Here is a 27,803-nt window from a genome sequence, read left to right as displayed (position 1 = left end):
TTTAATTTTAAAAAAGGAAGCATAAGATAAGTGGATAGTCCTTAATCCGCGGAGTTTCGAAGAAATACTCTCCTTCTCATCAAAGGGCAGGAATTAGCAAAATGCAGGAAAATTTCGATCCTGCATTTTGCTAATTCCTGCCCTCTGATGAGAAGGAGGGTATTTCTTCGAAACTCCGCGGATTAAGGACTATCCACTTATCTTATGCTTCCTTTTTTAAAATTAAATATGTTTTTAACTCTTTTTCAAGATGTCTTTTAACATGTTTTATTAATCATTTGTTCATATATATATATATATATATATATATATATATATATATACACACACACACTAGCAAAAGTAACCGTCGTTGACTGGGTTCAAAAACAGCCTACAGAAAATGGACTCTGATTTATAAAAGTATGATAGGTTATGAAAAGGAAGGGTTGTAAAGAGATAGCTTCGAATTTGAGGGTATCAAAACCAAAGCAAAATATGAAAGTAAAAATAAAATAGATAAACCCCATAATTTATTATACCATACCTGTTCACACTGAAACACTTATCACAATATTCTGTGGATCTATATTGAAAAACCTTGTTAAACTTTGTGACATATTTCCATTCTATGGAGGTTAGGTGCGAACGAACACCCCCATAATTTTATTATACCATATTTCTTCAAACAGAAACATAATTATCAAAGTATACTTACGCAGATAGATATGAAAAGTCTTTATTAAAGTTTGTGCCTATTTCCATTCGATGGAGGCCAGGCGTGAACGCAGACCCCACAATTTTATTATACCATCTCTATTTAAGTTAAGAATACTTTGATAAGTATGTTTTATGTACATCTATATCAAACATTTGTAAACGTTTCCTTTTTTTAATTTTTTAATTTATTTCCATACTTTGTGGACCAGGCGCGAACGCGGACCTCACAATTTTTATGAAACACCATTCTGCCAGTTCAAACATACCCATTCCTGTGTCTCGATTAAAAAAACGACCCTGGTGTCTAACTCTGTCCCGTCGGGAGGCATAGTAAATGGGTACATCTTCTATCATTATATATAATCAGTTTTTTAAAATAGTCAACCATATAGGAGCCTATTCGTGACCACGTGCGCACACACACACACACACACACACACACACATTCAGCTTTATATTATAGATATATATATATATATATATATGATTAGAGGTGGAAGAGAGATTCATTAGGTTAGAATTGAACCTTTCAAAATTTTCAAAGTTTGGACCGCTGACTTTGAGTTTGCCAAAAATGTCATGAACTGAGGAAAGAATTGTTGGAATTTTGTGTCTTTGATGTTTCTTTTTAGTAAATTAACGATACCAGTTGTGCGTTCAAAAGAGCAAATGGTTTTTAATTTTCTGCGGTATTTGTATAGCAATCTGCAAAAGGGTAAAATACCGATGAGAAAAAAAATTTCTTTTGATGAGATAATGAATAGGAGGGAATGGCAATTTTTTTTTTTCCGGCATTTACTTGGATATTGACTTGTTATTAGCAGAGAGATATTTGAGGAAAGAGCAAAATTAACGGAGTCCATTTTTGATAAATGAAAAACAAATTAAAAAATGTTTCTTGACTATATATCTTCCACTAATCTAATACAGGCAGTTAGAGGGCTTTGTCAAAGTGAGGCACCGCAACTTACGAAATCAACAGAAGAAAAGCCGCAGAGGACAAACGTAAGAGGAAAGTCTTATCTTCCCAGGGATTCTCATACCCTGGGTGTCGCAGAATGTGCATGATGGTGAGGATCGGTCTGCTTAGTCACCAGAGGGCATGCTGCCAAGGACAACCTTCCTATCGATCCTAGGAATCGGCCAAGAATTAGTCTAATACCCGTTTCAGGATAGGTGTTAGCAATAAATATAGCATTAGTTTAAAATTTTAATGTTATTTTTATTTTTTTAGGGGTTGGAGGATATGATACGGTTTTAGTGTTTCTAAATTAAACAATGTGCCCATGTTACTCACCCTGTTGCCTAAAATATATATTCCAAAATCTCATATTAAAGGCTATATCTGTCTGTCTCCATATTTTTAAACTCTATCTCCTCCAAAACTAAGTCGCAGAGCGATGCTAGGGACCTCAAATGATTGGATTTTTATGGACCATTATTTCATGGGTCTTTAACCGGTTAAAATAGTTTTTAAGGGGGTCAAAAATGGGTAAAAATTGAAAAAGTCGTAAAACATTTTGTACATTCATCTTAGTTTATTAATTTTTAATCAATTCATATGCGTGTCACGGTGATACAGTGGTAATGTCACCAGCTACAGTTTTGGTTTCGATTCTAGCTGATGGCACCCAAATACTTTTTTTTTTTATTTTTTTTATTTTATTTTTTTATTTTTATTTTTATACCTTTGAAATCGCGACTCCATAATAATATATCCGAAATCTGGACAAATGAAAATATATTTAAGCGTATTTTACGCCTGGGTAAAGCTGAGTACCCTCCCCACTGCTAGTTTATAAGTTCGATAGTTTAGGATTATAACAAGCATATACATATTGCTGACGTTGATGCATGTGAACGAATCATTTAAGAATGTGTTACTTAATATAACTTCAATTCTTTTCTCTAATAAAATTTTTTTGTATTTAAGTCATTTCAGTTTTTTTTTTTTTTTTTTTTTTTTTTTTGCGGGGGGGGGGTAAAGCTACCCCAAAAAAATCCACTCGTATTACTCACCAGGCTGCTGAGAATATATATTTCCAAACTTGTAATAAATAAAAATAAACTTTACATATATGCACGCACTAAATGTTGAAATTTTCAAAACAAACTTGTCCATGTTACTTACCGTGTTGCCTAGAATGAATAATATATATATATATATATATATATATATATATATATATATATATATATATATAACATTCGTAATGATCTGTTCATTAGTTTAGAAGAGTAACCTGATGGTAGACGTATATAAATATATACACACTATCTTTTATATAATGAAATTACAGTCAAGATAAAATAACTGTAGGTATATATAAATTTATTTGGCATTCGAAATGCCTAGGTGTAAAGAGTGTTTATAACCTCTGTTCCCATTGATGTTTTTCCTTATTGAACTGACAAATAATTCATATATTTATTTTATTTTGCATATAATTTCATTTTATGTTATGTTCCACCCCATATGTTGAGCTTCTTATATTTTGATAAGTGTATATATAAAAAAAATCTATTCATATTCTTTAAACTCACTTGTCCTGCCTTGATAGTTCAAAATAGACTTCGTGGCCTCGTAGATGTCCTTTTCTCTTCCCTGCAACCTCTATCTCACAGAAGAGATGTTGCGAGTTTGTCTCTAATGTATCGTTATTTTCACGGAAAGTGTTCAACTGAGCTTCAGTCTATGGTCCCCCCTTGCCAAACTTTCACAAGAAACACTCGTTTAGCTGAAAACACTATCAATAATTCCCCCCACTCTTTATCTGTGCCTAAACCTAAATGTAGATTCCATGAACAAAGCTTCTTTCTTAGAACTGCACGCCTGTGGAATTGTCTTCCGTTTTCTTGCTTTCCGGCTGACTACAATATTGTTGTCTTCAAGTCTAACGCAAATAAGTTCTTGATGAGCTGTTCCATATAAGTTAACAAATTTACCGAATTGATTACTATATTGTCCAATTTCTACTGTACACTCTATAACTCTTATCCTCAAGTAGTCTCTTGGCCTTGATAATGTGGTGATACCTGTGTAAAAAAAAAAAGAAAAAAGATATATATACATTGTGTGTGTGATTTCAATTCTTTTAAACCCATTTGATATAGAATGTTATTCTGAAAATATCAGATAGTTGCTGTATGAAGTCTCAAATGTGAAAGCTCTATGCAGAGCATACATACGGGTTAAATCCCTCACAATCATATTATGAATTTATTTCAACCCTATACAGGCATCTTCAGATGAAGCGAGCTTGTCAGATTCATAGCTGACTTAAAAAGTGAGAAACTTACAACACTTGTATATATTCATTGGAAGAAGAGGGAAAGAAATGAAACTCAGGGGAGGGGAATAGAGGGAATAATATAGTTGATAAAAATGAACAATTGAATACAAACGAGAAATTAGCAAGGAAGGTGGTGGAAAGAATTGGAGTTGACTCTCTCTAATCAACTCCAATTCCTTCCGAGTCACACCTTTCCCCTTTCTTTCAGTAAATACATGCAACTGGTGTAATCTTATTTTTAAATCCGCTATGAACCTGAGTAGCCTGCCTCATATGAAGACGCCCCTACAGAGTTAAAATAAATTTACAAGATTGGGCTGTTTGTGTTGGATTTTTTTTCTTTTAACCCTGTGTATTTTTATGTATGTATATATGTATGCTGAGATAAGCAAAAAGCACATACAGCGCCTAGAATTCCCAAATAGTCATCCATCTGATACTAGCCAGGCTCAACATTGCTTAACTTCAGTGATCTGATGAGAACCAGTGTGTTAACGCGACTAAATTAATCAGTTTCCAGTCGTCCTGAACCTCCACTTGCCACTGATATTCAACAATGTCGACTCAGGAGAGATGTGGTTGGAGATTGCACAACTCTTGCCACAAAAAATTTCATGCGCAGGCACCCTTACAGTGGGTATCTATAGTCTGTCAAGACTGAAGGAAGCCCCCCTTTTTTTTTTTTTTTTAAATATGTATGTATGTATATAATTATAAAACTGGACCTTGCCACGATCGGGCGATTCCATCCTTTTTAAAAGGACAGGTGAATTAAATATATCTGGGCATGGCTCAGAGGCTAAAAGAATGAGGGTGAAGAGTTGTATGTTTTGGTTTCAGTTCTAGCTGATGGCACCCACGTTATATATACAATTTTTCTAGTTTTGATCTCACTACTATATATTAGGTTCAATATGATAATCGATAGAGAATTGTCTCTATAATAAGTACGTAAGTTACATGAATTAAAACATATTTAAGTGCATCTTATGACTGGGCAACGCCAGGTGGTCTGCTTGTGTGTAGTGTATATATATATATATATATATATATATATATATATATATAATTTTTTTTCAATGTCTGTATGAGGTTAGACAGTTGGTATTATTTATATATGAAAGTTAGGATAAGTTATTATACTCCATTTCGGGGACTTTTTATTCATTAATGTTCTGAACATAACTGGGTCAAAATATGGAAGACTAAATTTATTTCGATGCTCCAATTCGCAGTTAATTGCAAAGACTTTCTGGTCAATAAAGTTAATTAAACGTTTCCTCTAGTTCAGTGGTTCCCAACCTTTTTTTTTTTTTTTTTTTTTTTTTCAGTGGCAACCCCATTTCAACTTTATAGTTTTTATTACTCCCACCCCCCAAAAAGATTGAGACCAAATTCTGAATCTTGAACAGAACATCCTAAAAGAATGTGAAAATAATGAGGAAAAACTGAAACGAATTGGACTTCTCTCCCCTAAAAAAAAACAAAAAACACACTTCAAATTTGAGAGAGCGAATATAGAATTGTTTTTATGAGCGTGCACATTCAGTGAACTGTTGGGCACACCTAGCACAGAGACTTAGCGTTCTATTCTGTGGAAACATTTCAGATTTTCCCCATATTAAAAACAAACCTTGTGTATAACTATGCTCTCGTGGGGAGGAAAATAAATAGAAACTAGTGGTGATCTAAGTGACAAGTCTTCTCCAGTTTTTTCTGCATTCTCTGCCACTTTTGTTAAACATCACAAATCATTTTGCATTATCACACCAACCGTTTATCATTGATTTCTTGCTGACAATGACGCTTATCTTTCTCTAGAATTTGATGGCAATAAAGCTTCTTCCCCAAGGTTCCAGTACTCTCTGCACCCTTCCAGCAGAGGTCTTGTTGGTGCTTTCTCGCTCTGCAGTTTTTCTGTTCTCCTCGACCCTTCATGCTAATTTTGTATGATACACAGTACACACACATGTGCTTTATATGTTTTTTTGGGTGGGAATCAGATTATGGGATTTATAAAAGTTTCAGTTCCCTTAGGATCACGTAATATTCTATGATTAACATTAATTTATTATGTGCATTGATTTCCATATTCAACACAGATAATATTTCATTTACTTCCTCTTTAGGTTAGACACAGGGTAAGGTTTGGTTTTGAAAAGCCATCACACTAGGATTAGCATGCTCTAGTCTACAAAAAAGGCCTAAACAATTCTTTCAATATATCGGTAGGGTGCCTCAACCGATTAACAAGAAACTAACCTCTTAAAAAAAAGATAAAGCCTGGGAGGGTGGCCCTCTTGAGACTGAATAAAACCATACATTGATCCGACGGAACTGGGCACAAAAAAAAACTACAATAGCCTGCCTTCTGTCGAACTCCTTGTTGAGGATTTAGTTTCATCTTGGAATCAACACATCTACTCAAGCTGTTTGAGGTAAGTATTTTAGTATTTTTGGCAGGCACTATGCTAATGATATTCTACCAAATTTAAACCGCTGCAAACTTTTGCAGCAAGTAAATAATCCTCTGAAACTCATTTTTTGTTGCTTTCTTTTTTATATTCAGGAAATTCCTGTTTCCTTTGTGCTATATGTCGGTGTGTGTCTGTGTATATATATATGTATGTGTGTGTGTGTGTGTATATATATATATATATATATATATATATATATATATATATAATGTATATGAATAAATACTTTTATCATTAGTTGCCTGCTGTTAAGTGACAAAGGAGAGGCAGGAAGGAACCTTTTCTACTTTTATTTTACCCCCCCCCCCCCCCACTTCTCCTCACCCTGCATATTTAAGCTTTGCCAGCAGAAAAGTAAAATATGAAAATTATCATGTAGATACCAATTAAAAATTCCATAAATTCTTTATCTGGTAAATTCTAGATAGGCGTCCATTTGTGCTAATAGATATGGCCGCATCCTATGAAACTTAAATTTTATGGTTAAAATAGCAACTTGTATTCAATGACTCATATACATTAAATCATTTACATTCGGAATCGAATTTCAACATTAAATGATGGAATAAAAATAATAATTTCCGATTGGTATTGTATTCAGACATAAAATGATTCCATAAGTGTTAATATGCCATAAATAGACAAACCAAAGCATCTGAGTATTATTTATCCACAAGGGTTGTCTCACAGTGAATAAAATACTTGGTAAAAGTCAGTTGTAAAAGTTACACTATTTTGGAGGTTGAAGGTTCAATCCTCAGTGCGGGTGACATCTAAAATACAATAGCGAATTACTTAGGAATTCTATCCAATCACGGCTGATAGAATAACATGCTATACCCACGAATTAAATAAAGGATTCGATTTGAAATTCCATGCAGATTCCTGGATTTGACAAGGTACACCTGAAGATTGGAGATTGCATTGACTGAAACATTGTCAAAATAACGCTCAAGATGAGAACAGTAGTTCAAAGAATCTAAATAATATGGATTACCATTTGTGCATTAAAGAATTAAAAAATGGTTTTTATATCTAGTGGGGCAGGCTCTCGATATTCCATAAGAATCTTTCACTTAATGATACAAGCACCAGGTGAAAGATTGTTTCAGCAATCTGCTTCACTAATCATAAAATAAACAAACCAGCTAATGAATTGTCTACATCTGTGCTGGCACACCAGCCATTAGCCACTCTTTTTTTTTTTTTTTTTTTTTTTTTGAGAGGGTGAAAAACAGAATATTTAACATAAAAGGTCCTGCACTGACTGCCGAGATTAAAAATTAGTACGAACCTGATTTTTTTGTACAACATGCATTGTTCGCGTCAAGCAAGGACCCCACATGATGAGACTGTAGAGAGCCGTGATCAGGCATTATCTGTTTTTGGTGTGGCAAAGTTGGGCACATTAGCAAGGATTGCACTTTACTGCTGGGAAATGAATAAAGAGGTGCTATTGTGTCAGTAGTCACCCCTCTAATACTGGAAAGGCATGTGAGGGTTTGTTGCCACAGATAGTGGTCACTGTTAATGGAAAGAGGGCTAGAGTCCTTGTTGATACTGACTGTACCACTCTGCTTGTCACTACAAGTGTTGCTGACTCTTGGGATGAGTACTAAGATGCTGCTTGGCTGCAAAAAAAAGTATGATAGCGCCCATATCAGTGCTGCAGAGCTCGATGCTATGATGAAGGGTATCAATTTGGTTTTAAAATGCGGATTACAGGTAGTGGATTTTAGAACAGACCTGGTGACAGTAGCATTATGGGAGAGACGGACCAAACCATTGCCGAAAGTATTGAAAACAGATAATGCCTGGTTGCTGCTTTCTACTCTCTCATCAGATGGAGTCCTTGCTTGACATGAACACTGCATGTGTACAAAAAATCAGGTTTGTACTAATTTTTAATCACAGTCCATATTACATGATCACTTTTTTGCATCCCTCTTTTAGTTTTACAGGTACTTCCACAGAATGCTTTCTGATGAACTGACCGCACTTGTAACTTCTCAACATAAATGCTCCCAACTCACTCAACTAGAAGTAAAACACCACTCCTTCACAATAAAAGTACCTAGATACCAGAATATTTTAGTTTTTTTTTTTTTTTTTTTTTTTTTTTTTTTTACTCCAAGTTTCTTTCCGTAGATTGCTTGCCTTTGGAATTGCTTTTCTGTTTTGTTTCTTTGTACCAATATGTAGAAATTTAAATGTAATTGGATTGGATATCTTGCTGCCCAACCCCCCACTCTGGTTTCCTCCTAAATCTGATCCCTATCACAGTAACCCCTTGTTTAAAAAAAAAAAAAAAAAAAAAAAAAAATTCTTTTAAGGGGTAAATAGAAGTAAAAATAAAAATTTTGGAATCAAATAAATTTCTTTTAGTATTAGCATTAATAATAGCAATATTAACATTTTTTATTTATGACCTGCCCATCATCTCGAGGATACTTCATGCCAACTTTATTTTTTTAAGTAGTTTTGGAGCCTATACATAAACGACAGACAACAGTTCCCAATTATAATATAAAATGATGCAGGAATCTTGTTTAAAATAGATGCTCTAACACATTACTACAGTCTGCTTGAGGTGCCATGCCACAGAGAGCACTCTTACTTTCTTTCAGACAGTACTTCTTGCTTTACAAATAATTCCAGATTGTTTTCCAGTGAACTTATTGGACCTGTATCTTCCCAGCGTAGATATACTCGACTCTACCAACTAGCAGCAAAATTACACCCCTTCACTTTACAGGTCCTTAGATACCGGAAGATTTTCTACTATGATAACTTTTCTTTAACTACTTGCCTTTGGAATTCTCTTGCTCTCTGTTCAACATGTAGAAATTTAAATGTAATGTCAACAAACATCTTGTTACTCAACTCCCCACTCGAATTGCCCTCACTCTATAAATCTGGCCCCTATCGCAGTAGCAATATGCCTTGTTGGAGATAGTTAAAAGTATAAAAAGAAGTAACATAAGGTATTTATTTATTTGCGGACTGTTATCATCATCTACATAGTTATTGTTGTTTCACCACATTTCGGCCAACTTATCCTTTGGCCTTCTTCAGGTGGTTAACTGCGATGAGATAGGAATGCTAAGTCTTATAACTGTATCCCCAGTAATTACTACTCGCCATAGTTGTTGTCTCACCACTTTGAGGCTCGTGGCACAGTGGATAGAGGCGTTGAATCTCTATGGTTCCAGGTGAGCATTGTCTGAAGATAGCGGTTTCAATCCTACCCAAAGCAAACCAAAGATTTAGTTGGCTAAAACATAGTAAGACAACAACTATGGAAGGCAGTAATTACTGAAGATACGGTTAAGACTCGGCATTCCTATCCTGTTGCGGTTAATCATCTGAAGAAGGCCAGAGAATGAGTTGACCAAAGTGTGGTGAAACATCTATGAGAATAACCGCCCGGAAAAAAAATAATACAAAAATTATTCATCTCAAAGGATTCCAATAATAAGGAATTTATTTTTAACATAAAAAAAAGCCAGAAATGGTTGATGTGCCATAAAGTAAACAATCTAAATCGAATCAAATCCATCAATCTGGATTTTTTTGATCCAAAGAAAAGAGAACTATGCGTTTACATAAAAAAAAAAAAATTCAAAACACAAACAGACGTGTCCATTGCTTCTAACGAAATCTGGAGATTACTTCCAAAACAAACATGCATATTTACAAACACACACACATACCTCTCTAGATCCACTTCTAATAGCCAAGAATCTGCCACTGCTTCACTACCGATCATAGATACTTGTCCTACCATATAATTCATTTTTTCTTTTTTGCACCTCTTGCTGATATTTTATTTTCTAATATGTAATTAATAGTGAAATAAAAATATGTCCACTCCATCAATTTGAAATTTAATTTCTATTGTTTACTTGAAATCATTTAAACGAAACTAATCAATGATTTCTTTCTGATCGAAAAGATACTGTTCAAGCAAAGCATTGTCTTCATGCATGTTATTCTGTCTCTTCATCGAAAACAACGGTTAATGTATGGCATGCTAATCTATACATACGGTTGTACAGAAATGATGCTGAATGCTCATGTTGCCCAAATTCATCAGTTCTCCTGAAAGATACAAACTCGTTTTGGTTTGTTCGATCATAGATTTAAGTTATGTGAGATTAGCATAGAAGCTGAAGATATTAAAAAGCTGCATATTAACTATTTTGCATTAGCATTTCTCCAAACGTCAATGTATCTATATTTCGAAATTCTGTATAGATTTCCCGAGTTTGAAAAGATACATATGAAGAAGGTTGGAGATGACATCGTCCGGAACGTTGAGAGAATAACATTCGAGATGAGAATAGTAGTCCAAATAATCCAAATTATCAATCCTCATCTCAAAAATTTTGAAAAAGTGTTTACATGCTGGTCAATCACTATTGAGACATTTGGTTAAATCTTAAATTTTGGTTAAAGAATTCAAGTAATTTTATTTTCCCCACCCCTTCTTTTTGGAAGTGGGTTGCTCTGTGCGATGTGGTCAGTTGAGAGGGAGGGATATGTTTAGATTAAAAATAGTTTTCATTTATAACAAAATGCTCTCTTTATTCTGCATCTTCAAATGTCCTCATCCGGTCAAGTAGCCATTTTTGTTCAGCCAAACTATCATGATCAAGGCACAGTAAATTGGCTGGCCGTTTTTGCTCATTTTTTTTATTTCTTTCATTAACTTTAAAAATTTATTTTTTAAACAATAATATCTAACTATAAAGGATGAAGGTTTGTAATGAATTTCTCTATTTTTGGTTCATTTAGTTTTTATTTTGGTAACACATTTTTTTTTCGCTTTCAGTTCTTACTAGTTTCGTCATTTTTTTTTTTAATTAATTTTTTTTTCTTATTTTTCATTTACTTTTGTTTTTAACTTATTTCATTCGTTCATTTCTTTAAAATTTTTCTCATTTATTTTCTCCTTCATTTTTTGACTTTCATTTTTTTCTTATTTTCTTATTCTCTTTACATTCCCTTTTATCTTTCATTTTCATTATTTATTTTGACCTTTTCTTGTCTTTTTTTCATTCTTTTTATTTTTAATCGCCTCACTCCCTTCCCCTCCCTTAAAGTACCAACCAGTAAAAATTCTTCTCACTTGGCATTTTTCAAATTTCATATTTTTTTAATTTTTTTTTTATTTAATTTTTTATTTTTTTTTTAAAGATTTTAAAGGCAACACAAACTTTTTATGTAGAGTCAATCACTAGAATAAGCATTTACACTTTATTCAATTCATATGTTCATACACACACACACACACACACACACACACACACACTAGCAGGCCGCATGGTGTGTCCCGGTCCTAAAATATGCTTAAACATGATATTTAATATATGCAGTTTTAGAATTTTTTTTTATTATAAACTAAATACTCTAATAATTTGAATAAAATAAAATATGCATCAAATGCGCTTGAAAGCCAAAATCACAATGTAATATTAGGAAAATAAACAAATATTTCATTTGTTGTTTTATTAAAAAACAAAACAAAACAACATACTGAGGAAAGTTTAGCTCCGAAATATATTTGCGTTATAAATGTAAAAAAGTAAAATACTTGATTTTCCTAATGTTACGTTGTGATTTGGCTTTCAAGTGCACTTGGTGCATATTTTATTCATATTAAATCAACAGTTCTATATGAAACTCTAACCCTTGACGTTACTTTATTAATTCTTATATTGTACCTATTATATAAACGTGATTTCAAAAATAAAAAATAACATGGGTGCCATCAGCTAGAATTGAAACAAAAATATTTAACGCTCTAACTTTAGTTGTTACCATTTGACTTATCGTCAGATGATGAAGAAAACATTAAAATTTAACTGACTTTAACGTATAAATGTGTATTTGACTTATGCTTGCCAAGTTTCAAATTAAAAAAATTTTGATTTCTTACCAGCTATTTTTATCACCTAAAAACTAAATTGAATTCATTCCACCGATCCAAATCCTCTATATATCAAGTTTCAAGTTTGTAGATCAAAAATCGACAAACAAGGTTATACACACACACACACACACACACACATAATTTTTGAATTTGTTTTAAAGACTTCTTTACACATACAATTGTTTCTGTCTATTTGAAAAAAAAAAAAAAAAATTCTTGATAATGAATTCAAAATGTTTTCCAAAAACTTTATCAGTGAATTTTTATTATCTATCAAATTAAACCTTTTACGAAAAATAGTAACCTTTTTTTTTTTTTTTTTTTTCTCGAGTGTTTTTTGGTATTAGTTTTACCTATATAATTACGTAAAGTTTGCTTGGAAAAAATAAAAGATAAGGATTATTTTTTTTATTTATTTATTTTTTTTAACTTTTTCACCTCAAACAAGACGCATTGCCACTTGACTGCAAGTTTTGTGTGCAAAAAGTGTAAAATAATTGAAATGGATGCAAACTCAGATGTAAAGAAAATATCTCTGATGTAAAGCTATTGAAGTTTTTTATCTTTGTGATAATATTTAAGCACAAAGCGGAGCAGGTGTGAGTGTGATTGCAAGATTTAAGATTGGATGGAGTAAATTCAGAACTTTTACCATTACTAACCAGCAGAGCATTACCATAAACAAGGTCTATCAAGCCTGTGTATGCAGTGTGATGGTATATGGAAGCGAAACCTGGCCAGTGATGATTAATGCATGGGGAGAAATATGATACGATGAATGTGTAATGTGAGTCTTAAAGACAGACTTAGTTTTGATGACCTCAGAGGAAGATTAAATCTAGGGAGTATATAAATATATATGCAGAACAGGAAACTTTGATTGTATGGCCACGTTAAAAGAATGGATGAAAGATCTTGAGTTAGTAGATGTAGAACTGTTGAAGAAGCATGTTCAGCTCACAGAGGCAAGCCAAAAAACATGCCAAAAAATGATAAAAATAGATCTAAGGAAAAGAATAAAGACCTGGCCAAAAATGTTACTTTGGAAGTCAGTTTCTTAAAGCCGCCCAATGCATGTAAAATGAACATTTTTTAATGATGAGTTCACTAATATTCTTTTCTCAAATTGCTAGACTTTGGAATTCGTTTCCAGTTTCCCTGACTATACCAACATACTGAAGTTTAAATGTAATATGAACAGACAGTCTCCTATTAGACATGGTCCCAAATAGTAGCCTTTTACGTTCCAATATGCCATTTTTTGAGGTGATAAAGAGTAAAATAAAAGAAAATAGAAATATGCCTGTTGAGAAGGAAGACAAAGATTTTTAAAAAAAAATTAAATCTCGATTTAATAAAATCTCTTTATTAAATAAGCTTTTCAAATCTTCTAAAACTTAGGTTTTAAACACAGGTGATATTGGTTTTGTTTGAGAGAGGGGGGAAGAAATAATTTTGTTATCTTTTTTCAATACTTGTATATTTATTTCTTGCATTTAGATAGTCTTCTTTTATCACTATAACCATATGACACGCTGACTGGGAGGCCTTGGCATTTTTTTTTTTTTTTTTTTTTTTTTGCAGGTCTGATACTGGGCCCATCTTCTGAGAAGGCCTGGTTGTATTTGGCCCAGTTTAAACTCGTACCACAAACAGGCAAAAAATCTTCTGCCAGTCGTATTCAGTCCACCAAGGACTAAATAATAAATGGATAAATAAAAAAATAGACATTAAACAAATAATTTAACAAAAAATGATTACAGAAAGGATTGATATGCCATAAACCAACCGTACCAAATCAAAAAGGATCTTTTAGTAAGAGGCAGCTGTTTTATACTAAACCTAAAAAAGGCATGTCAGCTTAAATGCTACTTAGGTCCAACTTATAAAATCGGGCATAGAAATATTTACAAAACAAATTTATATGTAATGGATCCTGAGAAACATCCTGCTTTTTTTATTTGTGTGTGTGTATATATATATATATATATATATATATCTCTGTGTGTGTGTGTGTATGTTTAAGTTATCTTGTTGATTTTCGAAGTCCATCTTTAATCAAACCTTTTCTTACTAGCCAACATAAGTTTTTATGGCTGTACCATGTTATTGACAATAACATACATAGTTCCAAACCCCCACCCCCAATCCTTGGTATGGCGCAGGAAATCTTTTATTAAACATTTTTAAAAACTAAACGAAAAATCACATTTTGCAAGGAAAATATGTTTTGTATTTAAAGAATAAGAAACGAGTTGTCTCCCTTACACTTAAATTTTAATTTTATTTTCCAGAAAAAGTTAGAAAAACGAAACAAATAGGCAAAAACTAAAATAAAAATGATTTTACTATACAACCAGTATGAATGTATGTAAAATTTCTTTGTCAGTTTCATTATTTTTCTTACAAACTACTAAACAGAATTGACTGAAATTTTGTATGAACCTTTATGAGATGCAGAAAATCACATATATCTGTTTGATGCACAGTTGGGGAGTAATGTTTAATGGGCTAAAAAGTTCAGTATATGTATATTTATTCAATGTGTCTGGAGAGGGTAGATTATCTAATATTTGTGAACCCTCAGCTCATGATCCTCTCCCCTCTTCTACACATTTAGGACAATATTGCACATGTAGGGATTGAATGTATGCTCTCACCTTTGCAGATGTGAATTTGACAGCTGGTTATTTCTAAACAAAATGTCTTTTTAATCATTGCAATTGTTACTCTGAATGAGTTCTAAATTATCAAAGGACAGTTTTTTTTGTCTGCTTTTTTTATTTGTTTGTTTATTTGTTTGCCTAAATATGATTGTTGTCGATCCATGATCCTGGGAGCTGCATTAAGATAATCCAGATTATTTAGCAAGAGAAGATTAAAATACATTCAGATTTTTGCTACCTTCATCTAAACTTTTTTCTGTCGAGCAAAATCTATGTAAAAGCCCCCCCCCCCCGATTTTCTTGATTTTTTTTTTTTTTAGTATTTGTATTCCTCGAACTACTGTTCTCATCTTGAGTTATTTGCACGTTTCAGAATCTGCACAGAATTTTGAATGGAACCCTTTATTTAATCCATGGGAGCAGCATATTCTTGTTCTATCAGCCATGACTGGATAGAAGTCCTAATTAAATCGCAATTGTATTGTGCAATGACCCATGATGTAGTGGATAAAGAACTTGGCAAAGTTCAGTTGTAAGTTGCACTCTTCTGGAGGTTGAAGGTTCAATTCTCAGGATAAATGACACTCAAAATATAATTGTGAATTACTTAAAACTTCTACCCAGTTATAGCTGACGAAATGAACACCTGCTACCCCTGTCAATTAAATTAACAGTTCCGTTAGACATTCTGTGCAGATTCCCAAGTTGGACAGAATGATTCTAGAGTTCAACAAGATACACCTGAAGAAGATCAGAGATTACATCGACCGAAACGTTGTGTAAATAACAATCAAGATGAGAATAGTAGTCCGAAGAATCCAAATAATGTGAATAAGCAATCCTCATCTAAAAATTCATGAAATACAAGTTTTTACAAAAATTACTCAGTATTCCAATTCTTCCTGATTTAAAAAATTTTTTTTTTTTTTTTTGCACAGGACTACATGAATTTAAAATAAACTGCAGTGAACTAAAAATCTAATCTGAATCAGTTTGATATGTCAGCTTAAATGCTACTTAGGTCCAACTTATAAAATCGCACAGGATAACTTTATATGTTGGTGTAAATGTTAGACAGAGATAAGTTAGTTTGGATGTCAATTTCTAAAAGCCGTCCAACACATGCCACCATTTATTATTAACTAGCTGTATTTACCTGGCACATCGTTGCCTATGCATGCCTAGATGAAGTCGTTTTAGTTTTTAATTTTTTTATCTGCACGTTTTTTTAAAATTTGTGCAGAAAAGGAAATACAATTTTAGTCATAGGAAAGACAACTTTTTTATATTCTTCACTAGAAAGAAGTTATTTTCCTTAATGATTTTTATTTTTCGGTCATAATTAAAAAATGCATCCATATTACCATTTTATTGTTGTGGTGGATCTGAAATCAGTCAAGTCAATCCGTGACTTTGATGAAATCAATTTTCAAACTCCATTTTGTTGTGGCATTCTCTCTCTGTCTGTCTGTCTGTCTCTCTGACCTTCTCTCTCTCACCTTCTCTAATAATGCCCAATCGTTGTAAATGATGATACGAATGTAAGCACAAGACGGTGAGAAAAAGACACCAGATACATGGTACCATTGTCTTCACATGAGTCAAGTCGGACGAAGGTGGGGGTTGTACTGGGGCTCCGGATAAGGTGAAAGAGGTCAGACGTATAGAAAGAAAATGAGAATCTGACATTTGACAATATGCAACGTTCACTTGTCACATGACCTCTAAATCTGAACATGCATACAAACTGGCATCACACACACACACACACACACACACACGCTGTAAATACATATTTAATATACTAGCATAGGCATCCGATATTGTCTTGGAATGAAAGTAGCTTTCATATATGAAAATACATAATTTATATACTATATATTTTACTTATTTCAGAAGAAAGTGCTAGTGTGATTGTATGAGTTAGAAGTTGGAGTAAGTTCAGGCAACTTTTGCCATTTCTAACCAGCAGAACATTACCACTATCGGCCATAAAAAGAGTCTATCAGGCATGTATATGGACCATCTGCTCTCATGTTGTCTATGTGCCCTGACCATCTGTGTTTGGATGTTTTGATGGTAGTATTGATATCAATAACTCTTGTTTGTTGGCGGATCCAGATGTTTGTCTTTCTGTCTTGTAGAGTGATGCCTCCATCTTCCTTTGTGCCACTGCCAAGATTGCACTTTGGTGAGTTGTCAGGGCCATGTTTCACTACTGCAGATCATCACAGGTAGTACATATCTTCCCTTTGATCGACATATTCACTTTTCGGCTTCTCATGATATTCTCCACTTTCCCAAAAGCTGCCCATCCCAATGCTATTCTCTTTATCTCAGGGAGGAGATCTCCATCTTTCGTAGTTTTCTTTCTCAAGTAGATATAACTTTCAACTTCTTCAATAGTCTTTTCATCAACAATTAATGGCGACTTGGCATTGTGCTGGTTTAACATGCATCTTGGTCTTCCCAAGATGCATGTTGAGGCCAACCGGTTTGCTCTTAGATTGGATGTCGTTTAGAATGTCATTTAATTCCTGATGTGTGCCATCAGTACTATATCATTAGCGAAGATGAAATGTGACAGGTGTTCGCCATCGATGTTTACTCCCCTACCCTCCCACTTAATCTAACTGATTATCGCATCCTAGAGACAGGCTGTGAAGAGTTTTGGTGAGATGTTGTCATCTTGTCTTACTTCCCTCTCCAGCTTGCTCTTGCTGCTGTCACGATGGAGCTTTAAAGTAGAGGTAGCCCCACTATACAGGTCTTTCAGCAAGGTGATATATATACAGTAAACTCCTTGGTTCTCAAGGGCAGTGAACAGTGGATCAAACTCTATAGAAGCGAAAGCCTTTTCGTAATCCACAAACAAAGTACAGTGTAATCTTGTATTATGAATACAATATATATATATATATATATATATATATATATATATACTCATAGCCAAATTGAATATTGAAATGCTTATATCTTTATGGGATGAAACTACATGAAATTTTGAAAATTCTAATATTCTATGGTTAAAATTTTATGACAATTGGTAAAAAAGAACCTATATTTTCAAATCAATAAAATATGCCCCAATTTGCCTACTTTTGTATATATAGTTCTAGCAGGCCAGCTTTAGTTTTTCTGCTTCCGTTGTCTCCCCTGTGGCCTTGCCAGGCCACTAATAGATATACCACCTGTTTTGGCAATTTTATAAGTCCCAAAACTCAGCGATTCTTCATCAGAATTTAACAAATGAAAGCTCGTTGGGAAGGTAATGATTTGAATTGTATAGTGGGCTATGTGACATTTGCCCTTAAGATCACATTAAGGGGATCATCCATTATCCAGAGCCTATTTTTGGTACTTTTTTACAGCCGTAAAATGTTTCATAGTCATTTGTTTTCCTAGTTTTGCATATGAATTACAAAATATCTGATATTTCCCCAAAACCTCTGGTCTTGATGGAGGGGAGACTAAAACTTGTTGCTATGGTTTCAAATAATCTGAAATAACAGCAAGGGGAGACTTGATTCCAAATATTTATCATGTGTTATATCTCCTCTTTGGTTTTCATACATAAAGTAAATTCCACATGATACTGGAGATATTCATAATCGTACCCTATTTTCAAATGAGGGTAGATATAACATATGAGAAATATTTGGAATCAAGTCTCCCCTTACTGTTCTTTCAGATTATTTGAGACCATAGTAAGTTTTAGTCTCCCCCTCCATCAATGCCAGAGGTTTTGGGGAAGTGTGTGTGTGTGTGTGTGTGTGTGTGTGTGTGTGTGTGTGTGTGTGTGTTAAAATGTCTTCTAGAATTTATAGGTTATGAGGGGTTTTTAAGCATGAACACTGTTTTATTTTATATTTAATGTTTTTTTTATATTTCAAACAGTCCTCTGCTCTTGTTCACAAAAAAGTAGCAAAATAAAAAAAAAAACCCTCATAACCATGAAATTAATATATATATATATATTACACACACACACACACACACACACACACACACACACACACACACACACACACACACACACTGCTCTCTTTCTCTCTCTCTATCGTAAATCAATAAAATACTTGTAGTTCTATCAATTAATCCTCCTTTAATAGGCGCTACACGAAAAAAGAATTCTGAAGAATCCGTTAATTGTATCATTTACCTATATCAGTTGTATTCTTACAAAAAGAACCGTTTTGTTTTTATTGTGATAATAGACTCGAATTGCTGCGAGGAGCAAAGAGGGTGAGGGGGGGGGGGTACTAACCGAAAAGAAAGACAAACCATGAGAGCCAGTCTAAATATACTGTTCTTTAGAAGGACTGGCTGATAACCTAACACCCCTACTGAATGTTGTCTAGCAGCAGGTGGGCCAGTCTGTAAAAACAACTTGACGCTCGATTCAGGCAAACCTTTCTCAGCTTTGTTGCGTCAAACTCGTTTGTTTTTATGAATAAAAATATTTATAACTTTTTTTTTTTTTTCCATATTTGACCGCAACGGCGCAACTTCCCCGTGGGTGGAGTTAAAAAAAAAAAAAAAAAAAAAAAAAAAAAAAGTGAGGAAGTTTTTAAATATTGCTTTTGGAAAAAATATTACGTCACAAGTTCACAATTCCTCAGCTGTTTTGGATTGTTGATATGAATTCTGATTATTTTTTTTTTACCGACAAAGGAGATATACGATTTAAAAGATTTCTTAATTCGTATAAATTTTGTGTACGTCAAAATAAATGAATATGAAATTAAAAGTATATTTTAATTAAATTAGACAAAAAATGTGACCGTGCTTTTTGTCTACAAAAAAAAAAAAAAAAAAAAATTTAAATAAAAAAACATCAAAGTATATATAAGAAAAAACAAAAAAAAAAATAAACAATGGATAAAAAAAGGACTACTAAATTTAAAGTTTTTAAAAAGACTTTAAAAAATACACTTCTGCTCGGCTGTTCATCTGGGAAAAGTAAGTAATTGTGTGTGTGTGTGTATATATATATATATATATATATATATATATATATATATATAAATATATATATATATATATATAAATGAAGATTCTTAATTTTTATTTTGATTCTTCGGACTACTGTCCTTATCTCTTGGTTATTTTCACTACGTTTCGGCTGATGTAACCTCCAACCTTCTTCAGGTGCACCTTTTGAACTTTGGGAATCATTTAGATGCACCCGAAGAAGGTCGGATGTTACATCGGCCGCAACCATGTGAATCGAAGAACCAAAATGAGAACGGCAGTCCGAATTATAGAAAACAAGTTTTTGTTGAATTATTTTATTAATTTGAATTTTTGGAACCTTTTTAAAAAAATTATTTCTAACTGGTATTTTTTGTTTTCTAAATGAAACCTGACTATCTTTAATGCTCCCCGTTACAAAAAATAACAAAAAAAAAAAAAAAAAAAAATATATACATTTTTAAAAACTTTTCATTTTTCCTTTCTGAGTAGAGCAAATTAAACGAAAACCGACGCACGGTTCTATCAATAGAGATCATTAAAAATAAAATTAAACACAAGACGTGACATTAAGTGAGTTTTACGCTCAAACATCAGTTAATTCCTATTTTAGTCACCTAAATTATTTAAAGTGAAATTGGTTTCTAAATTGTTTTTGGTGTCATTGACAATGCAGCTTAAACCATTATATTTGTTGGTTTTTGAGATGAGTATTGCTTGTTTGTATTGGACTCTTCGGACTACTATTCTCATCTTTAGTGTTATCTTCACAACGTTTCAGCCAATGCAACAACCACCGATCTTTTTCAGGTGAATGAAGGTTCAATCCTGAGTGTGGGCGACACACAAAAATTTGTGGTTGACGGAACGAGAGCATGATGCTACCCCCGTGAAATTTCTATTCTAAATTCCTTGCAGATTCCCAAATTCAGTAGGGACGCTCTCGAGTTCGACAATAGGCACCTGAAAAAGGTCGGAGGTTACATCAATCGAATCGTTGTGAAAATAACACTCAAGCTGAGAACAGAAGTTTAAATAATGTGTTATAATTGTTATAAATAATAAATAATTGTTATATATAATAATAATTGTTATAAATAATAAATAATTGTTATAAATAATAAATAATTGTTATATGTAATAATAATTGTTATAAATAATAAATAATTGTTATAAATAATAAATAATTGTTATAAATAATAAATAATTGTTATAAATAATAAATAATTGTTATAAATGATAAATAATTGTTATAAATAATAAATAATTGTTATATATAATAATAATTGTTATATATAATAATAATTGTTATAAATAATAAATAATTGTTATAAATAATAAATAATTGTTATATGTAATAATAATTGTTATAAATAATAAATAATTGTTATAAATAATAAATAATTGTTATAAATAATAAATAATTGTTATAAATAATAAATAATTGTTATATGTAATAATAATTGTTATATGTAATAATAATTGTTATATGTAATAATAATTGTTATATATAATAATAATTGTTATATATAATAATAATTGTTATATATAATAATAATTGTTATATATAATAATAATTGTTTTAAATAATAAATAATTGTTATATATAATAATAATTATTATAAATGATAAATAATTGTTATAAATAATAATTAATCCAAATACGAATTTAAACTGTTTTAGTAAAAATTAAAATAAATAATAGCAAGTTTCATCATACACCCAAGACTTGAAAAATATAGTTGCCATCTTTATAAACAATTCATGAAGGAGGCTTATTGAGGAATAACGATTGTTCAAATTTATTACACTGGCATGTAATTAGAAAACTATGAACTTGAGTTATCGTTCTTTCTTAGCTGTTTCCTGGCTACTATTTTTCTGATCTAGTTTTCATTTCCGCGTTTTACGTATATGCTGAAACTTGCTAGGGTAGACTGGGGATGTGGGACACTTTTTTTGTGTTTTCTTTCTTTGGAATCTGTGAATCCCCCCCCCTTCCGTTCCCCCTAAAAACGAATGTCTGAAGGTGGAAAGGACAGCAAAGGATTTATCTGTATTTATTCAAATAAAGATTATACATGGTAATGTTCCCAATAATAAAATGTTTTCAGTCTTATGAAATACTTGACGTATATTGAAAAACATTTGTGAAATGGGCAACCTATATTAAGTTTAAAAAAAATCATTAAAAAAGAGCAAGTATTTTTGCATCAACACACACATAGCGGTAGTAAAATACATTTAAATGTGATATTTTAATTTGTTCAGATTTCGTATATATTATTATAGTCGTGATTTCAAAAGTTAAAAAAAAAAAGTATTTGGGTGCCATCAGCTAGAACCGAAAACAAAACTGTAGCATTCAAAGCTGGTGACGTTACCACTGTACCAACATGACACACATTTGAACTGAATAAAATTAAAAAATAAACTAAGATTAATGAACAAACATAACGATGTATTAAATTTTGACCCCCTTAAAAACTATTTTAACCATAAAAGAACTGTCCATAAAAAATCCAATTATTTGAGGCCCCTACCGCCGCTCTGCGACTTTTAGTTTAGGAAGAGATAGTTTGAAAATATGGAGACAGACAGACAGGCATATAGTCTTTTATACATTAGATTAGATGAAGTTACGTAATTTTTTAGTGTTTGTGTAGATTTATTTTTTAAACCAACGCATTTCGGGTAAAAAAACAAAAAGCGTGATTACATACTAACATGTCATGTTGAAAATAAATTGCAGTGACGTGCAGAGAACTTTTAACACATTCCTCTTAAAAGGGCACTTTTAAAACAGGAGTAAAAGGGGCAGGTACTTGGGCACCTCTAACACCGCCCCCCCCTCCTTCACGTCCCTGATAAATTCCAACAATTACGAAATATGATCACAAGTAAAAATAGAAATTATCGAGTTTCATTGTATATTTTTAATGTGGAAGAGTTGTGCGACCAATTCAGTATAACAAAGTGACTTATCTCCCTTCACTTAAATTTACTGAAATTAAGGTTCTGCCATTTTTAATCACACAATATTAGAACATAAGTGGATGATTTTTTTTTTATATAAATACATCTAGTATGCCTTCTACTGGATGATTTTTATAAACTTTTAGAATTTGTACTAATTTCGCTCTGATATATAAGTACGTAATGTTTTCACCTGAAATGCGTTCGTTTAAAAGATCACCAATCTACACAAGCAACTCTCCTCCCACCATTTTTTTTTAATAAAAATCTTGTTAAATATTAATATTACTTGGTAACACACAGTGCTCACATACTTATTGCAGATGTCATGTCTTGGCTAGTGATGGAACGATTCCAATATTTTTCTTGATTCCGATTAATAGTAAAACTTGGCAATTACTGTTACGAGAGATGGCATCGCTAAACAAGATGAAGAAACTCACAATACAAATGTTGGAGTTGACAGTCGTTTAAGGACTTGTATATGGTCTTGCTCATTTCTTTGATTGGCTGAAAGAAACTGTTAATTGGAGATTTTATCCAATCAAAAGTCGATACAAAATAACAACACTCTTGGCTTTGCTGCTCCCAAATACAACCATTAAAATTTCCAGCTATGGTATAGCTGGAAATGTTTTCTCTATCATTAAATCATTTCTCTCTGATAGGCTCATAAGAGTAGTGGTTGATGGACAAAAATCAGAAACCTGCAGTATTAATGCTGGAGCATCTCGGGGTTCCATTCTGGGCCCAACCCTTTTCCTGATCTACATCAATGATCTCCCTAAACACATACTTAAATCATTCATTGATATCTATGCTGATGACAACCATCTATGGCAATACATCAAAGGCTGTAAATGACAAAGTTCTCTCTGATTCTCTCTCCTCTGATCTCGAGCGCGTGGTTCAGTGGGGGAAGAGGTGGCTGGTTACCTGTTAATGCATCTAAAACCAAACTCCTATCCTTACATCAACGCTCTGATCCCCATCTGGCATCAATTGAACTGGATGGCTCTCGTCTAGGAGAAGCCTCATGTTTTGATGAGCTTCTGGGTTTGACCTTTACTCCTGATCTGAAATGGAAGACGTACATCAAGTCTGTTGCCAAGGTCGCTGGAAAGATGGTGGGATCCTTCTACCACTCCAGAAGATATCTCACTACAGATGCAATTCTCTAAGTACGCCCAAGGATGGAGTACTGCTGCCACATCTGGGCAGGAGCTGCAAAAAACAGCCTATCCTGCCTTAACAGAGTACAAAATAGACTTCGTGGCTTAGTGGGGGATGCCCTTTTCTTTTCCCTGCAACCTTTCTCTCACAAAGAGACGTTGCGAGCCTATCTTTGCTTTATCGTTATTTCCATGACAGGTGCTCGTCTGAGCTCCAATCTCTAGTCCTACCTCGCCAATCTTTTAAGAAAAACACCCGTCTAGTTGAAACCACTGTCAAAAATTTTTCCCATTCTTTATCCGTGCCTAAATCAAAACGTAGATTCCATGAACAAAGCTTCTTTCTTAGAAGTACACGCCTGTGGAACTCTGTTCCGTCTGCCTGCTTCCCACCTGACTACACCCTGGATGTCTTCAAGTCCAATGTAAACAAATTCCTGATGAACCGCCCCCTTAAGTAGACACTTTTATTAAATCCCCACACTAACGTACTGTACATGCAATAACCCTTATCGCTGAGTGGCCTTGATAAGTGGTGATCACCTTGTAAAAAAAAAAAAAAAAAAAAAGCTTCGACTAGAACTTGTCCCCAAAACTGTGAGCGTTGCCTTAAGGAAAAGTGCTTCCAAACACCCTGGAAAACCTCATCAGTATGTCCTGTATTTAAGAATTCAGGTGATAAGTCATCTCCCTCTCAGTACAGACCAATAAGTCTCTTGTATGTTATGAGTAAGCTACTGGAATCCATATTAAATAGAGAAATAGTCAACCACCTCAGCAGAAATAACCTTCTTAGTGACATGCAATATGGTTTCCGTTCTGCTAGATCTACAGCTGATGTGCTAACGGTTATATCTCGTATTATTAGTGAATCTCTCGACAAAGGTTTCCTTTCTAGGGCAATTGCTCCTGACATATCAAAGGCCTTTGATAAGGTATGGCATTAGGGCCTACTTCACAAGATTTCCAGCTACAGTATAACTGGAAATGTTTTCTCAATTATTAAATCATTTCTCTCTGATAGGTTCATAAGAGTAGTGGTTGATGGGCAGAAATCAGAGGCCCACGGTATTAATGCTGTAATCCCCCAGGAGTCCATCTTGGGCCCAACTCTCTTCCTGATCTACATCAATGATCTCCCAAAACATATACTTAAAGCATTCGTTGACATCGATGCTGATGACACAACCATCTATGGCAACACATCAAAGGCCGTGAATGACAAAGTTCTCTCTGATTCTCTCTCCTCTGATCTCGAGTGCGTGGTACAGTAGGGGAAGAGGTGGGTGGTTACTTTTAATGCATCTAAAACCAAGCTTCTATCTTTACATCATCAACGCTCTGATCCCCATTTGGCATCAATTGAAATGGATGGCTCTCGTCTTGGGGAAACTCCATGTTTTGAGAAGCTTCTGGGTTTGACCTTTACTCCTGATCTGAAATGGAACATGTCTATCAGGTCTGTTGCCAAGGTCGCTGGGAGGATGGTGGGATCTTTCTACCACTCTAAAAGATATCTCCCTACTGATGCGATTCTCAATCTATATAAAAGCGAAGTACGTCCAAGGATGGAGTACTGCTGCCACATCTGGGCAGGAGCTGCTAAAAACAGCCTATCTTGCCTTGACAGAGTACAAAATAGACTTCATGGCTTAGTGGGGGATGCCCTTTTCTCTTCACTGCAATCTCTCTCACAGAAGAGACGTTGCGAGCCTGTCTTCATTTTATTGTTATTTCCATGGCAGGTGCTCATCTGAGCTCCAATCTCTGGTCTCTCCTCATCAATTTTTCACAATAAGCACCCGTCTAGCTGAAACCACTGTCAATAATTTTCCCCACTCTTCATCTGTGCCTAAATCCAAACGTAGATTCCATAAACCAAGCTTCTTTCTTAGAAGTACACGCATGTGGAACTATCTTCCGTTTGCCTGTTTCCCACCTGACTACAACTGATGTCTTCAGGCCCAACATAAACAAATTCCTGATGAATCGCCCCCTTAAGTAGACACTTTATCAAATCTCCAATACTAACGATTACTATGATACTATTCCATTGATTACTGTACACGCAATAACCCTTATCTCCTAGTGGCTTCCGGGCCTTGATAAGTGGTGAGCACCATGTAAAAAAAAAAAATAATAATTAAAAAAATAATTCGTGTTTAGAGAACCAATAGCAGTGTTTTAATTATATATTGACTTATTTTTGTTGGCATTTCTTCTTTTTCATCAATATAATATTCTACTCGTTCCTTTCTTAGTTCGTATGTTACCCTTTAATAAAAGATCCAATAAAATTTTTAATAGTCAAACTTTCATAAAAGGCTGAATTAGCAAAATTTGGGATTAAGTCAATCTGGCAACCCTGGACAATAATGAGAATGTTACTTTGATGTAACCTCGTTTTCGAATATCATTATAATAATATATAATCATTATTATAATGATTTAAGAAAGGAACTTTTCAACGTACAGTGGTTCCTAACGAAAGAAAGAAGGCGGTGAGACATTACATTAAAAGGGGACATTCGAAAGAAATAGAGAGGGGGGGGAGAACATTGTCTGTTAAGAGATGCTGAACTGAAGGAATAAATTAAAGATTGTCTCTTATAATGTGATTTTATTGCTTGTATTGAACTATGTAGCACAATAACACTTTCTGATTATTTATTAGTACTTATTAATTTATCTCATTTGAGTCGGTTCTATATATAAAGTACAGATGACACTATTTTCATAGAAACCTAAAACATATTTGCTGCATATTATTGGTTTTTCTGCTTATAAAACTTTTTTTGCACCATCCAGTGATGTATCAGCTTTGTCAAAGCATTTGTTAATTAAATATATTTCTCATTGTGTGGAATTTCCACGAGTTCTGCTAGTTATTATTAATACACCTATTGTTCTGATGGAAAAAAAATTAATGGTTTTATAAGTCACTAGCAGGACCTGTGGAAATTCCACAGGCGTGTCATTCATGTGTAATATATTGATGCTGACATTCTGTAAATGTTCAATGTAAATGAAGACGCCCTGATATTATTGTAGCTCTTTTGAGCAGGGATGCTAAACATAGCCCGGTCATGAAATATACTTAAATATGGTATTTTAATTTATGCAGATTTCGTATATCTCCTAGTTAATATTTTAATTGCAGAAATTCCTCTCCAGACCAAAGTACCTTAGTTTTGCAGATGCCAAATACAAATTTATTATGCCTACACTATTAGCCACTATCTTATGTAACTTTAGAACGACATTATAGGCACATTTATTCGTTATAAACTCCTACATTTCATCCTAGGAGCAACACCATCACAATTGCACCATCTTTAGAGGAAGTAGTTCTGATTTTTCCCTCTAAATCTAAAATCCTCCTACGACCCTTAGTCATCACTGGGAGGAAATATACACCTTATACATAAATTGTTATGGCACCCTTCATAACTGGATCATAAACTCATAGACATAACATAATCTTCCCTTTTCCTGATTGAAAAATAAATTCTCCCTTCTCGAATTCCACCAATTCTCATTGGCTGAGAGCTGACAAATTCATTATTCCAGAAATTTAGTTACTTACACATGCATTATTATCACGCAACTAC

At 33.4% G+C, this 27,803-nt stretch overlaps 1 protein-coding gene across 11 annotated transcripts in view; it reads left to right on the top strand.

Moving 5' to 3' along the window:
• The window catches only part of LOC145243923 (SH2 domain-containing protein 4B-like), a 186,212-nt gene that overhangs the window by 96,101 nt on the left and 62,308 nt on the right, over nt 1-27,803 (top strand). For 2 of the 11 annotated variants that reach the window (XM_080107046.1, XM_080107044.1), the window contains exon 1: nt 10,879-11,230. The exons of 6 other annotated variants lie outside the window; for them this stretch is intronic. Coding sequence is in view for 2 of the 5 variants with exons in the window: in XM_080107042.1 (XP_079963168.1) it covers nt 19,948-20,032 (85 nt within the window). In the remaining 3 variants the exon portion in view is untranslated. Of the gene's footprint in view, nt 1-5,499; nt 6,431-10,878; nt 11,231-19,866; nt 20,033-27,803 lie in introns of those variants that run through there. 3 more of the 11 variants (XM_080107045.1, XM_080107042.1, XM_080107043.1) reach the window with 3 other exon arrangements.

This window comes from Euprymna scolopes, chromosome 22, assembly GCF_053919585.1.
Source record: "Euprymna scolopes isolate OS-2025 chromosome 22, ASM5391958v1, whole genome shotgun sequence".
NCBI lineage: Eukaryota > Metazoa > Mollusca > Cephalopoda > Sepiida > Sepiolidae > Euprymna > Euprymna scolopes.
The sequence above is the reverse complement of the archived record's forward strand: the minus strand, read 5'-3'. Positions and strand labels throughout refer to the sequence as shown.